The 16,064-nt window shown below is 47.6% G+C and overlaps 1 protein-coding gene across 4 annotated transcripts in view; it reads left to right on the forward strand.

The window, feature by feature from the left end:
- Positions 1-16,064, forward strand: part of THADA (THADA armadillo repeat containing) — a 297,259-nt gene that overhangs the window by 249,221 nt on the left and 31,974 nt on the right. For all 4 annotated transcript variants that reach the window (XM_059659977.1, XM_059659980.1, XM_059659979.1 and 1 more), the window contains 2 exons: positions 670-823; positions 4,034-4,165. In XM_059659977.1, the coding sequence (XP_059515960.1) occupies positions 670-823; positions 4,034-4,165 (286 nt within the window). The remainder of the gene's footprint in view (positions 1-669; positions 824-4,033; positions 4,166-16,064) is intronic.

Here is a 16,064-nt window from a genome sequence, read left to right on the forward strand (position 1 = left end):
GTAGGGTGGCTTGATTGTGTTTGGATCCCCAGCTGTTAGCTTTGATGTTTGCTGCCCTCAGCATGGTCCCAGAGGGTTGCTCCAGCTCCCATCACCTTGTCCTTACTCAGCTAGCAGGAAGTAAAATGCAGGAAATGAAGGTCACTCCTATTTCCTAAGGTTTGACCTGAAAAGTGCACAGATACCACTTCCAATGACATCCCATTAGTCAGAACTTAATTACATGTTGCTCCCAAATTCAAGGAAGTCTGGGAAATGTGTCTTTAGCTGGGTCCCTATATACTCAGCCAAAATCTGAAGTTCTTTTATTAAAGATAGAAGCAGCTGGTTATTAGGGACAATAAATACTTTTGTTGCCACAGTCTTTCCCAAAAAAGTGTTGTCGTTACTGAAGCTGTCAAATACAACAGTTTTCTGATAACCTGATGTGCATCAGAAAAGACTCAAGGAACTTGCTTGCCAGTTACAGTGACTCTGTATTACTGAACAACAAGCCAGATGTTCTTCCCTGGGCTTGCTTATTTCTTCCTAGTTGAGATAGAAAAACAGCTGAAAAACCCTTCCTCCCACTGTGGCAAGAGCTAATTTGCAGATCCGGTTTGGTGTATATACCGCATCCCTCTTTTCATGACTGCATCCTCTGAACTGCTCTAAATGTTGTGCTTTCAGACCAGGGACTCTATGGCCCCCAAACTGAAGCAGTGGGTTCAGTTGGTCGTCTCATCTTGTGGAGATCATCTTCCTACGGAGTCCAGGCTGGCCGCCGCTGAAGTCCTCACCAGCACCACACCATTTTTCCTCACCAACCCCCATCCCGTGCTTGGTAAGTGTAGTGAACAGAGGGATATCCATTGCACTAAATGTGCTCAAAGTATAACTAGATACTCCAGGTTGAAAAAGAAGGGAAGATGAAAAATGACAGTGTACACTATACCTTTTTATCTTTCAAGTGTATTCCCATCCTCTTGGTTCCTACTCTAATCATTGATCACCAACAGCCTCTTAAGTGGCCTCTTTCCTTTTTCTTAATCCTTATCAGAGGATATGTTTTTGTTGATTTTGAGAGAGAGACAGAGAAACATCAATGTGAGAGAGAAACATTGATTTGTTGCTTCCTATACACGCCCAAGCGGGATCGAACCCGCAAATGAGGTACATGTGTGCTCTGACTAGGAATCAAACCCATAACCTTTGATGTATGGCTAATGCTCCAACCAGCTGAGCCACCCAACCAAGGCTGGCCTCTTTTCTTTCTGTCTTGACCCCCAAACTATTCTCTTTATGCTCCCAAAAGCTTTTGTGGTCTTTCTAAAGTACAGATCTGATCATTTCACTTCACGCTGAAAACCTTCGAGTGGGTTCCCATTGCCTTCAGGATAAAATCTAAATACCCTTTAACATGGATTATAATGCTCTTCCGGTTGTGTGCCCTGCCTCCCTCTCCCTTCTCATGGGCCAACGTGGGCCCTGTGAGTCATCAGGAGGGAACAGTTCTGCAAACAAAGTGCTGCTTGACTGACTTCTATTTGTCTTTCAAGACTAGGCCTAACCGTCACCTCTTCCTGGAAGCCTGTTGTAAGGATCTTGGTGAGAAATGAATGGGTCAGTGTGAAGCTGTGGCATTGAGGAAAAAGAAAGGACAGCTGTTGAATCAACATGACTTAGTATTGAGGTTCATGTAAAAGGAAGATTCGAGGATGACATCCAGGCTTCTGGCTTAAGTGACTGGAAAGATTGCTACCTTCCCTCCCTCTCACTCTCTCTAAAAATCAATGGAAAAAATATATTCGGATGAGGATTAACAAAAAACTTTTTTAAAAAGAATAAAGGAGAGAGTTGCTCTTTTAGATGGTAAGGTTCAGATTTGAAGTGTTGGAGTTCAGACCAATAAAGTCTCATGTCCCTGGAACTGGCTGGGAAACAAGTGTCCTTTTATTTTATTTATTTTTTAAGTATATTTTATTGTTTTTTACAGAGAGGGATAGAGAGTTAGAAACATCGATGAGAGAGAAACACCGATCAGCTGCCTCCTGCACACCCCCTACTGGGGATGTGCCCTCAAACCAAGGTACATGTCCTTGACTGGAATCGAACCTGGGACCCTTCAGTTCGCAGGCCAACGCTCTATCCACTGAGCCAAACCGGTTAGGGCACAAGTGTCCTTTTAATTCTTTCTTCTAAGTGACTTGCAGGCCTTCTTTTTATACCCAAACAGGGACTGAAAGGGGACCTTCTGTGATTGTGATTTAATCATTGGACTCAGAGGAATAAGAACCAAGGTTTATAAACTTTGGTGAAGTTTGTCCAGTGAGAGTAATATTTTGCAGCATGTTTTTGGGGTGACTTTGGCTACTCTAACCCTAGCTCCTATCAAGCAAAAAGTGTGTGGAATACCATGGTATTCCTGAGTGAAACTGAGTCTTGGGAAAAAGCCAATGATTCATAATTATGGAACTGGTTATATCATTATAGGCAATAAGGAAGGAGGTCAGTGGTGGCTGATGACCTACAAGAATATGAGAAATAGGTACCAAACTGGGAGACAAAGGACATAAAAGTGCATGGAGATAAGTCAAAGACAGAACAAAGTCATTTAAGGAAAAAGAAAAATTGAAATGGACTAGAGGGAAGGTTGAGGTTCTTGAAGGCATAAATGACCACGTTAAAGGGAAAATATTAAACCCTAGAGAACTTTAGAATGGGTAGATTCTGAAAGACTGAGTAATATTTAAAGCCATATTTATAACAGAAAAGAGAGACCGGAACCACAGAGGAAGCCATTGCTGTTCTTGGTCTTACTGAAGCGGCAGTGACTGATACCAGATTCTCTGTGGACAGATAGGGAGAGGATGGGCTAAGGAGAGCTCTTAGGACAGAGCTGGTTCTCCATTGAAGGCCTGGGATGTAGAGTGGTGGGCTTCCTGGGCCCTCCACCGTGATCCTCCACAAGCCTGGTCCACTCCATCTGCACATGTGCCCTTTCTGTGAGACCCTGCCCACCTCCCTCATGAAGTCTGCTTTGGTTATACCGGTCCACTGTGATCTCTCCCTGTGCTGAGTCCCAGCCACACATTTCCATCCCTGACTTCTCACTGCCCTGTGTTCTTGACTTGATGTTCTTTTCAGGTGCTCAGAGATAAACACTCTCTTTTCTGGTTCCATGGTCCACAGCAGCACCTAGCAAGGGACTAGACCAGTGGCTTAGACCAGTGGTCGGCAAACAGCGGCTCGCGAGCCACATGCGGCTCTTTGGCCCCTTGAGTATGGCTCTTCCACAAAATACCAACTTCTGCGCATGGGCCACGAAGTTTCAATCGCACTGTACGTGCGCACCTGCACGTGGTATTTTGTGGAAGAGCCACACTCAAGGGGCCAAAGAGCCGCATGTGGTTCGCGAGCCGCAGTTTGCCGACCACTGGGCTAGACAGAGTCCCTGCGGGGAGGTAATGGCGGTCAGGTAGTAGGACCCACAGAAACATGATATGGGAACCTATATCCTGGTTCCTGCCCTTTTTTCCATCCTTACCCCCAAAGCATAATCTTGATTGAAACTTGCTTTCAGAATATATAAGCTCAGTCACTCATATCAACACTGGGCTAGTTTCCCCAAAGCACCCTTGATGCATAATGTTTCATTCCTGATAATTGTGAGTCACTGTGGACTGCTTAGGCCCAGGGCCTTAGTCAGCCAGGCCGCACCTTCTGGGGGGCCTTGCCTGGGACTGGTTGCCGCCAGAAACCTTCATCCCTCAAAATAAAAAAAAAGAAGAAGGAAGAAAAGACACTTTAAAACCTTCCCCCTTAGGGCTCTCTCTCTCTCTCTCTCTCTCTCTCTCTCTCTCTCTCTCTCTCTCTCTCTCTCTCTCTCTCTCTCTCTGTGTGTTTCTGACTCTCAGATTGTCCTTTCTTGGAATACCCAAAACAGGAATGACAGTTGCTCATTAAATACTGTTCTCCACCATGCATTTGAAGTGGTATTTGTACCTGCTTGTAAATTGCATCCTAGTAACTGGATTCCTTTCTGTCACCTTAGGACTGCAGGATACACTTGCCCTTTGGAGGTGTGTCCTCACCCTCCTGCAGAGTGAGGAGCAAGCCGTCAGAGACGCCGCCACGGAAACAGTGACGACCGCCATGTCCCAAGGCAACACCTGCCGGTCAACAGGTACCTCCTTCTCTTCCACAGTGCCTACTGCTCTTAGACAGGGGTTGGCACTCTTTTTTGGTAAAGGGTGAGAGTGAATACATCAGGCTTTGTTGGCCATTCAGTCTCTGTCTGTCTCTGAAACTGCCAATTTAGTGGGAAAGCAGCCTTAAACAACAGGTGAACAAGTGGGCATGGCTGTTCCAATAAAACTTTATTTACAAAAACAGGTGGCTGCCGAGATTTGATCTGCTAGTCATAGCTTGCTGACTCCTGCTCTAGGATACCATAGAGAAAAATTATTTTCAAAGATAGAAATCTAATAAACAGTGCCTTTTGTCAGTTACACTGTCATCCTTTTTAATAAGGCCAAGTCTTGATTATCTGTGTGGTTACATAACCCAGACATCATAGATTCCTCATTGTGTTCCTCCGTGAGTTTTTAAACAGTACAGAAACAGACGCATGTAAGTCTAGAGTCTCCATTTTGTGCCTTGGCTTCTCTTTTTTAAAAATTTTTATTTATTTATACATTGATTTTAGAGAGAGAGGAAGTGGGGGAGGGGTGGAAGAGAGAAACATTGATTTGTTATTCCACCAATTCATGGATTCATTGGTTGATTCCTATATGTGCCCTGACTAGGGACTGAACCTGCAACTTTGGGGTATCAGGACGATGCTCTCACCAACGGAACTACCCAGCCAGGGCCCTTGGCTCCTCATTTGGTGGTGATATTAACCCAGGAAGTAGGAGAGGAGCAGCCTAGGTGAATAGCTCTGAGTTCATAGCCCTGGGGCCCTGGTTGTCTGTATGTGATAGCAAATGCTATGGAAACAAAAGGGAATTTTGGCTGTAGGTGGAAAATGGGCTTCTGGATGGAAGGGATAGGAGGCAAGGTCACACCTCTGGACAAATGACCATCCGAGAGGGTGACCTCTCTGGTGCATTTGGGACTGGATATCAGAAAAGATCTGAGTCAGCCGTCCCAAAGAGAAGCAAAAACATCATTTTGAGGCAAGGGCATCACAGCTGAGCGAAAAAATTTGCCTAGTGGGCAGCAGAATGGGAGTCGAAACAGCCAGACAGTGTTTGTAACCAGCTCAGGGCCCCTCATCCCCATGGTTAGGGCTGCAGCCCCTAGAAGCTTTCCTTGGAATGAGCGACTTTCCCAGCACCTCAGCCCACCGTTGTAGTGGTCTGGGTACTTTTCTCTGTACATGTGAGAGAAGCTAGTTTGTAAATAATCTCTCAGTGGTACTACTCTAGAGCAGGTATAGCCACAATCAGCTTGGCCTCTCCATGGGAAAACATTCAGATTTGTGCTGTATAAGTAGCCTTCTCCCACCCCCCACCCCACCCCTGATCCCAACCTGTCCAAGTTCCTCAATATTTAAAATTCTGCCATTATTGATTCTTTTTCAAGTTGTGGGTTTTCCTTAGAAGGACACCCAGGACACCCGGTGAGTCCTCAGCTAACATTTACTTAGTGGCATATAATACTAGATTTCTCTAGGACCCTCTCCACCAAAGCTGGAAAGAACATTTCATAGTGGAGTTCTAGGTGGACTTCTACCCTCCTAATCTTTATAGTGTTTGCCCTACTATTATTTATTTCAGAATTTTTCCAAATTTATTTATAGTAAAACTGTATTACCATCTTCTCCCTCCTTCTCTGAATTTTTTCTCAAGAAATAGAAACCAATAATTATTTATTAAGTTCCTTTGCATGTGAAACTCCGTATGTGAAAGCCTCTGAGGGAATACTAAATATAAAAGGCTACATCTATCTTTGCATTCCTTATCTTAGTCTATAAAAAGGGACTTATGGTGTGAAAAAACAAGAAATCTATAGCAACTGAATATAGTATCGTTTGTTACCCTGGAGCAGACCTGTACTGGAGGGGTGAAAGCCATATAGGAAATTATGAGAATAACTGACAACATCGAAATATTATCTAGAGATTAAAATCAGTGTTACATTTCCTGAATTCGATGGCTATGTGTGGTTTTGTAAGAGAACATTATTGTTCTTAGGAAATCCACCACTGAAATATTAAGTAGTAAAGAGGCATTAACACCTATAACTTACTCTCAAATGGCTCAAAAAAAATAAAACTATGTGTCCATATAAATAGTAAACACAGATATGGAATTTCTATAGCTGTATCTTTTCAGTATGCTTGAAATTATTACAAAATAAAATGTTTTTTTAGTCCAATTCCACAACTACAAAAGACCAACACGGTATAGAGACCATCTGACTGGTTTATCAGCAATTCACTCCCCATGTGACTCCTGTAATTTCTCCCTAAATTATATTTTTTAAAAAACCCTTTTTTGTTTAAACACATTTTGAGTGAATTTTTGCATCCAAAAAAATTAAACTCAAGCCATATTCTTCAGATTCAAAGGTCTCGGCAACATAAGGTCACTGTGTGGGGACACTGAGCAGTCCCCCCGGTGTGCCCTGTGCTGCCTGATCGCTCCCCTCAGCCAGAACCTCCTCAACACAGTTTGCTTTGCTTTTCTTTTTTTAAAATATATTTTTATTGATTTCAGAGGTGAAGGGAGAGGGAGAAAGAGATAGAAACATCAGTGTTGAGAGAGAATCACTGATTGGCTGCCTCCTGCCGCCTCCCACTGGAGATCGAGCCCACAACTCAGGCATGTGCCCTAATTGGGAATCGAACCATGACCTCCCAGTTAATAGGTCAATGCTCAACCACTGGTCCACACTGGCTGGGCTACACAGCTTGATTTTCTTAAGCGAAAAATATGCATCTGTTTGCTTTAGACTGAAAAGTAGCTGAGAACTGAGGATGACCCCGATTTTTCACTGTAGTCAGATGGTTAACCAGCTGATTTATCAGAACAGTATTGTCTTATTTTGTCATCTCTCAAGGATATCAAGCAGCCAGTGGCAACTTTCCACATTCCTTGCTGTTCCAAGTTAGTTATCACTATTAAATCTTGACTTCCTTGGAAATATATGTCATTAATTTTTGTCCCCAAATCAGTGGTTTAATAAACGTCACAGTGAAATAATATTATTAAACTCTGTTAATATTTAGATCTTTTTTGAGTGGTGATGGGGGTAGTAGACTCAACAGGATTTGGGGCTGGTCCTGTGGGGAGTGGAAGACAAGTGGAAGCGAAGATGACTTCAAGGTTGCAAACCTACCAAGCCGTGCCTCTGGCACTGATGTAACAGTTAGGCTGTGGCATTCCAGGAAGTCAATCTACTGGGAATCGGGAAAGGCACTCAGAGGCCACAAGTCACTGTGCTCTGGGACAGAGTATTCCGTGGGCTGTGAAGAGATGGGCAATGGAAATTGAGAGAGCAAAGAGGGACCTTTATCTGCCATAGGAACAGAATGAACTGTCCAGCTCTGCCCTGCCCTCCCCACAAACTGCACAGTGGGCCTGGGAGCCCAGCACTCCTTAATGGGCCCCATTATTGATCCCAGGAGGCACAGGCTAGAAACTGTCGAAGAAGAGGAGGCAAACATTAACCGTGGTTTATCACCCTAGCCTGTCGCCTTGAACACAGTTGGCCTCAAGTAGAGATTTGTGGAATGAATTGGTCAGTGACTCTGGAAGGCCAAGGGGAAGTAACTGTGTTTACATAGCTCTGTGAGGATGGATTTGTTACCCCTTTTGCCTCCTGATTTCTCCTGCTGTCCACGGGTCACCTGGAAGGTGAAGCGCACAGCCTATTAGCAACATTCTGAGCACCACCTGAGCTCCCTTCCCTTTGGAAGGAGGACTTCAGAAAGCCCCACAGTGGGACCTGGCCACTCCTTACCACCCACTCTCTGCCAGCCGCGTGACTCAGTGGTTGAGCATCGACCTATGAACAAGCAGGTCATGGTTCAATTCCCGGTCAGGGCACATGCCTGGGTTGTGGGCTCGATCCCCAGTGGAGGGTGTGCAGGAGGCAGCTGATCAATGATTCTCTCTCATCATTGATGTTTCTATATCTGTCTCTCTCCTCCCTTGCTCTCTGAAACCAATAAAAATATACAGTGGGGCCTTGACTTATGAGTGTCCCAACTAACGAGTTTTTCGAGATACGAGCCATCTCTCGGCCGCTTTTTTGCTTTGAGTTGCTAGCTAAAATTCGGGTTACGAGCCAGCTTCAGATACCCCATCGCTAGTTGGTGCAGCGAACGTCACAGTGAACGCCACAACATCAGCCCAGCATCACGTGTCTCACTCGTTCACTTTTTGATTTGACATACGAGTAATTTGAGTTACGAGCTCCGTCACGGAACGAATTAAACTCGTAAGTCAAGGCCCCACTGTAAATGTTTTTTAAAAAGTGGCCTTTCTAGGACTCAAGTGCAGGTGACTGAACTTTGCAGCCAGGGGAACAAGTGTTTGGGCAGGACTCCACGAGAGGCCCCAATTCCTCCTTTCCCTGCTCTGACTTGACTCCAAGCCTTGAAATGCTCTGGAAAGAGCTCTAGCTTCAAGAACAGGACACGCTCAAGGCTATGGACTCTGCGGTTCCCACTTCCCTGGGCTCCCCCACCTTCCACTCGAGCAGCTCCCTAGTGTCTGTTTTAGGCAATAAGTCACGTCAGGTTTCATTTGAACAAAGACAGCCATGTGAGGAAAACAACCTGGACAACATTTAAATCACTGAATTTGAGTGGTTCTCAAGTTCGGCAGACAGAGTTCTGGGGGGAGTAGCAGGCGAGGAACTCCTGAAGGGCCCAACTATAACAGGCTGCTTTTGGAGAAAGAGGGGATGAAAAAACACCTTTAAAAAAATCTCTAGAGAGCTAGAAAAACGGCCAGATCCAGCAATTGGGGGTTTATCCCGGGACCTTACCTCCCAGCAGGGTGTTTGGGCCTTTCATTTCAGTAGAGCCCTTTGACTCCAGTGCAGGTTTTTGGCAGCTTTAAGGTACTGTGCTTCAGTCAGACTTGAGGACTCCGGGTCAGAAGGACAGAAGGCACCGACCTGAGGTGTCCCGCAGGGGTGGCTAGATCTGGAGACCCGCAGGTGGAACCCTACATGCTTGCCCAGCAGTGGCATGGGGTTCTGTGAGCCAGAGGAGTGGGGGCAGGGCAGCAGGGTGTGGCTTTCTAAACCCCTCCCCGTGCTCCCTGCCTCCCAGCATGGGGTCTCCTTCCACCGGGGAGGCCTAATTCAGGAGGCCTCCTCCCTTTCCCCAGTTCCATTTGTGAGTTTCAGGGGGAAGTTTCTGATAACCAACAGTGGGCTTTAGCTGATGCAGGGTAAGAATGAGAAGCCAGTTAACAAGGAGGCCCCCAAAATCTCAAACCCATTGTCAGTTTAGGTTCCAGAAGGAGGACTTCTTGGTAGAAACTTTGTTTTAATTGAGATATAATTGACATATGAGATAGACACTTTCTTACAAAAAAAAAAAAAAAAAAGACTTAAGAGACAGAGATGGGAGGGAGAAGAAGAGAGGCAGGGGAAGCAAGGGCTCAGCCAAGCGCAAGGGGGGGAAGCGGGCGGCGGTTTTCCTCCTTGGAGTACTGTCTCCAAGTCCCTCTGATCCCTCCCTTCCAGCAGGCCCCTTACCCACAAAAGGGCCTGTAAAACCTGCTGATTCTGCCAAATATAAATGTTTCGTGGTAAAGTATTAAATCCCACCTTTTCTGCAACAGCCGGCCATCTAGCATCGCCTTCTCCTCTGCATCCCTGTGGCATTTGGTTATTGTACCACCCCAAATAGCCCTTGATTTTCTACTCTTTTATTATTTTCTCTTTCATGTGCTTGATTTTGTTTTATCTCCCCAACTTTCCCATGGGCTTAGAGACTGACTTCCATTAGGTACACAGTGGGTGGTCAGTTTGTGTCGATGGACTGACCTTTCACCAGAGCAGCCACCTAACCGGAATTGTTGTGGTCAGTCCCAAGTTCTCTAAGGAGCTTAGGGTGCCCTTGGAAACAAGAATGAGCTCGAAAACAGACACACTGACCCTCCCTGCTAGAACCAGCTCAAGGGGCAATGGTTTTCATTGCTTCCTGCGAACTGAGTGACTCAGTCTCTGGGTCTGAGTCTCAGGCTGCAGGGGCCCTGACCCCGGGTTTACTGGGAGACACCACAGTAGCCTCTGTGCTTGGTGTGGGGACCCATGGACTCCGAAATAATGACAGAGCTTAGCAGGGAGGTGGGAGGGTGGAAACAGGAGCAGCAGGTAGAAAAATTGAGACTCAGAGGTTAGAGAATGGGGCAGGAAGCAAGCGGCATTGTGGGGCTGAGCAGAAACAGTCACATGGGCCAGGTAAAGAAGAAAAGACCCAACTCCTGCTCAATTTCCCCCAAAATGTGCTCCTGCTGCACACCCCTCCCCCCTTGCACACACACACACGTGCACCGTCGTCACCCACACAGAGCTGAAGAGCCAGCAGGAGAGGACGTACACCTCTCACATGCTCCTATCCTTGAGCAAGCAGCCAGGGAGGCTGGGTCACGGTGACATTACACTGTGGCCCCACGGTGACCTCGTCAGCCAGCCCTGGACCTGTGGGACTTGGTGCTGAGTCACAGATGGTTCCACCCTGGAACCTCTGAAGCTGCCCACCCAGCCCCCTGCCCACCCAGCACCTGCCCCGTGGGAGGCCCTGTGCGTTTTCCAATTCCTGCAAGTTCAGGGGGTCGTGTCCTGGAAAAAAGGCTCTCTGAATGTGGCTCCCTCCTCCGTCTTCCTTTCACTAGGGTTTTTTCTAAGCCCCTCGGATACAAGTGTCTTTTCTCCTCTGCAATACCAGGGCCTGGCCCCAGCCTCCATTTTAGAGGGCCTGTAAGCTCAGTGATACACTCTTAGATGTGTGTGCCGAGTATGTTTTTCTGGAGAAGAGCAACCCAAGAAAGTTAAGAACCACTACACTAGAATGTACCCTCAAAGCTGTCCCCAAGCCTGACCTCACTTCTGAAACAGCTCATCTTACCTGCCCCTCTCATTTCTTTGTGCCTATTTTAAAATTCTAAGTTGTTTTCTCACTGCTCTTCTCACATCTCCCTAGATCAGGGGTGGGCAAACTTTTTGACTCGAGGGCCACAATGGGTTCTTAAACTGGACTGGAGGGCCGGAACAAAAGCATGGATGGAGAGTTTGTGTGAACTAATATAAATTCAAAGTAAACATCATTACATAAAAGGGTACGGTCTTTTTTTTTTTAGTTTTATTCATTTCAAATGGGCCCGCGGGCCGTAGTTTGCCCACGGCTGCCCTAGATGGTCCACAGCTTTTCCTCTTATTGTTTAAATATGAAGAAGCCCGCCAGCGTGGCTCAGGAGTTGAGTGTTGACCCAGGAACCAAGAGGTCACGGTTCGATTCCCAGTCAGGGCACATGCCTGGGTTGCGGGCTCAATCCCCCATAGGGGGCAAGCAGGAGGCAGCCAATGAATGATTCTCATCATTGATGTTCCTATCTCTCCCTCTCCCTTCCTCTCTGAGATCAATAAAAATATATTAAAATTAGTAAATAAATAAATATGAAGCAAAAGTGGTGACATCAAGTATATTCGTCCATTCATTCAAAAAATACTTACATATTGCCTGTCCACCAGGCTTGTTTCGTGTGCCACCACCATCTCTTACCTGGACTTCTGCAAAACCTCCAGCTGGTCTGCCTGCCTCTGCCCTTGTCTGCCTGCCACCCATTGTCCACGTGGCTCTGAAAGGGATCTTAGGGAGCAGGTCAGATGATGTTGCCTCCTGCTCAGAACTCGCCTTGGCTTCCCTTCTTAGGATAAAACACAACTCCTAAAGGAACATTCAAAGCCTACCCGACCTCTCCCTCAACCTCAGCTCCTGCGATGCCCTCTCCCTCTCTTTCTCTGCTCTAGCCACAACAGCCTTCTGTGGGGTTCTCCAGCTCACCAAGCTCATTCAAGTCTCAGGGCCTTTGCACCAGCTGCTCTGTCTACTTGGAATGGTCTTCCCTGGTCCATGCAGTTAACTCCCTGCATTTCAATCTCAGCCTCAGTGTCATCTCCACAGAGAGCTTGCCTTGACCACTCAGTTTACTGTACCTCTCACCCCCTATTTGCTGTTACTTCACCCCCTGGTTTAATTCTCTGCATAGTCCTTTTACTACCTTATATTTTTTATTGTTTATTTACCTTGTTGTTTGTCTCCCTCCATGAGCACAAAAGGATTTTTGTCTGTTTAGCTTGCTTCTGTATTCCTGAAACCTAGTATTTTTAGTAGATGCTCAAAAAAAAATCACCGTTAGATAACCAACTGAATGAAAGAATGGAGGAATGTATCAAGTTAGTTAAACACAATAAGGAGATTAGTGTTTTTAGAATCAAACTGAGCCTTGAGTTGGAACTGTTTGGATTCAATTGTGAAATTCCCCTGAGATGGTGGATCCTTGTTCTGGAGATTGAATCAGCTGCCCTTGGTCCCACCTCTTCCCAGAGACTTGTCTTCAACCAGGAGTGGATAAGCATCTAGTGAGGCTAGGCCACTGTGGCAGAGCCTGGGCCAGCTCCACCTTTCCCTCACCATTCCTCCCTGTCCCATGCTGGCTGGAATTTCTTAGGCAAGAGTTTCCTCCCCAGGGGCCCATGGCCTACGCGCCCAGCACGGGAAAGACCTTTGAGTGGATCATCAGGCGGAGTCAGGGGTCTGGGGCCAGTGCGAATGAATCCATCTGGGAGGCAAAGGCTGGTGGCTGCAGCTCGAGAATGTGCTCCTTCCTCCTGGGCCCCTGTCTGGCAGTCTTCCCGCTCTGTGAGGCCAGTGGTGGGGTGGGGAAGGAGAACGTTACCCTCGGATGCCCCTGCTTTGTTTTACCTCCGCATCCTCACAGCCACTCTATGAAATAGTTTACTGTTTTTTCCATTTTATTTATTTATTTTAATCCTCACTCAAGGATATTTTTCCCATTGATTTTTAGAGGAGTGGAAGGGAGAGGGAGAGATAGAGAAACACTGATATGAAAGACACACAGTGACTGGTTGCCTTCGCATGCCCCCAACCAGGGCCGGGAGCCTGCAGCTGAGGTATGTGCCGTTGATCAGAATCAAACCCGGGACCCTTCAGTCCGAAGGCCAGCGCTCTATCCACTGAGCCAAACCAGCCAGGGCTTTTTCTCCATTTTAAATGTGAAGAGCCTGGAATCCATAGTTGAAGTCATGGGTCCAAGGTCCTGTGAAGATTTGTGGAGCCAGAATTGGAGTCCAGGTGCCCATGTGACAAAGGCCTTTCCCCCTCAGCAGCCTCGAGGTGTAGGAGCTGGGAGTTCATGAGAAAGAGGATGTTGAAGGTCTTCTAAACTCACTGTTGTGTTTGAAAGGAAGACACCGGAATCATAACTGAGCAAATGGATTAGGAACCCAAGGGTTCAGACAGAGCTTGTCCTTGGGAAGGGAATAGAAGTTATGGTCGCCAGGGCGGGTGCAGCCAGGGGTGACAGAAGACCTACATCAAGGTGGTGGTGTCCCCGTTTTCCAGTCCCCTTCCTAGAGGAAGGCGCTCACACAACTCGAAGGCTTCAGGTGTGGAAACTGAAGGCCAGGAAAGGTAAATGATTCTCCCATGTCACTCACAGGTAGGAAATGAGGTCCAAGGCCCAGGCGCAGACACACAGAGCTGTGCTTCTCTCTACTGCTCCCAAGCCTTGGTCACAGAAAGGGGGTGACGGAAATGTAGGAGTGCCCACAGAACAACCCATATTCCTGGGTTGGAGCGCACCCACCAGGGGTGAGATGGGCGCTGTGGGGGAGGCAGAGGAAAGGAAGCCTGCCTAGAAGAGAGGGCTTGTCGGAAGCCCCACATCCCAGGGATGGGAGAACAGAGTGTTCTGTGAAAGCAGGCATCTCCCAGCAGTAAAACCACACCCTGCAGCCAGCCCTGGCCTCCTGGGCAGACCCCTCTCCCGGGGCTGACTGGGTGTTCACTGATATTGTCAGTAGGGTTCCAGGGGAGGAAACACAAGAAGTACAGCGCTAACTCCCAGGCCGACCTCCGGCATAGCCTAGACAGAGTGAGGAGAGAAGGCTGGTGAAGAAAGACACTACACCCGAACTAGTTCTCTCTTTTCTCATTTATTCCTTCAACATGAAGATGCTTGATCAAGGCAGGAGCCGGTGCCCCCCCAGTCTCAGTGGAGCATGTCACCATGGACCACATTGCCTTTCCTATCAGTGCTGACCAGGGAGCCTGGGCCCTTGACGTGCACCGGTGTCTCAGTGGGTGCGTCACTGGCAGCTGGCTCGCTGATGTGCAAAAACAGATGCAAACTAATGCTCCTGTCTTAAATCTGGGAGCAGGTTGCCACTGCCGCTGAGTACCTGGCTGGGCCTGGTTGCTAGGGTTATGGGATTGTTTCCATGGCCTCCCAGTGACTAAGCCCCAGAGAGACAACAACAGGCTCCTCTCAAGGAAATGAGGGTCATTTTTGTATCATTTTGCCTTCACTGTTGCTGTTCCTGAAAGCCAAGCTCCCGGGCCCAAGGTGACTGACCCCTGAGGGTGACGATAAGCCCACATTCTGGGGCTTAGGCCATCTGGCGCTCTGAATCAGGGCGGACCCAGTGCCCGGTGGTCCTCAGTCTCCTGCCCTCGGCCTCAGTTCCCCTCTCCTGCGCTTCCTTTCTGACCTCAGGGGCCTGCGCTTTCCTCAGGCAGGCCACAGCAGGGTGCGGGGTTCCTCTTTTCACTGTCACGGGCTGTCTTCCTTGTGGAGCCTAAGCCAGTTGCCAGAGTAGGGCCACCTCGCTGCCAGGATGCCCAGATGGGCCTGGGCCGGTTAGAATGACTAAGGAGTCCTGCTGGCCCTTCCTGCACACTCCCCCCCCTCCTCCCATCCCACCGACTTCTGCCCTTCCCCATCCAAGGCCATTCACTTCCAGACTTTCCAGGGGACTGATCCTCCTTCCTCTGGCCCCAACAGTCAAATAATTGTCAAGTCACTACATAGCTATTGCCCGAGAAAGTACTCTGGCCACCGTCTAGACCAGCGGTTCTCAACCTGTGGGTCGCGACCCCTTTGGGGGTCAAACGACCCTTTCACAGGGGTCGCCTAAGACCATCGGAAAACACATATATAATTACATGTTGTTTTTGTGATTAATCACTATGCTTTAATTATGTTCAATTTGTAACAGTGAAAATACATCCTGCATATCAGATATTTACATTACGATTCATAACAGTAGCAAAATTACAGTTATGAAGTAGCAACGAAAATAATTTTATGGTTGGGGGTCACCACAACATGAGGAACTGTATTAAAGGGTCGCGGCATTAGGAAGGTTGAGAACCACTGGTCTAGACCCTCGTTCTTCAGCATCCTGCTGTGACCCCAGGAGGTGTGAAGGCTGATGTCAGAGGCTTGTGAAGCCCTCATCCTGCCCACAAAACCCTCCAAGTGCTCGGTCTCTCACAGTGGTCACCTGGGCTTCCTTGTTCCTTCTGCTCTGTGTTTACTACAAGACTCCACCTTGCAGGAGCTCCTACAGGCAGAACAGATGGATGGTGGCGCTGGTGGGGTGTGTGTGTGTGTGTGTGTGTGTGTTTTAGATAAATGTGTAGGTTGGTGTATTACAAACGTGTATGCCTCTCAGGTGGCTTTTGTGAAGAGTACACAGGAGCAGTTTGGAGGTGATGTACATATGCACATGAGGAGGAGAGTGGGATTTTAGATCTGCTCTGGCCAGGTCACTGATGCATCATGATTAGCAAAAGAAAGAAATGTCCCTCCCCCATCTCAGTGAGCAGGAAGTCCTCACTGTAGTTCAGTAATTCAGCTTTTCAAACGTGATTTCTTGTGAGGTTGGTCCACAGGAAGATAGGCAGGCAGCACCAAGTGAGAATCAGAGACCAAGAAAGATTGGCCTTGACCGCAGTTTGTGTTAGTGTGTCTGTCTGTCTCTCCCTCTCTTCCTCTCTTCCTCTCTTCTCTCTTCTCTCTTCTCCCCCC

This window comes from Myotis daubentonii, chromosome 12 (assembly GCF_963259705.1).
Source record: "Myotis daubentonii chromosome 12, mMyoDau2.1, whole genome shotgun sequence".
NCBI classification, from domain to species: domain Eukaryota; kingdom Metazoa; phylum Chordata; class Mammalia; order Chiroptera; family Vespertilionidae; genus Myotis; species Myotis daubentonii.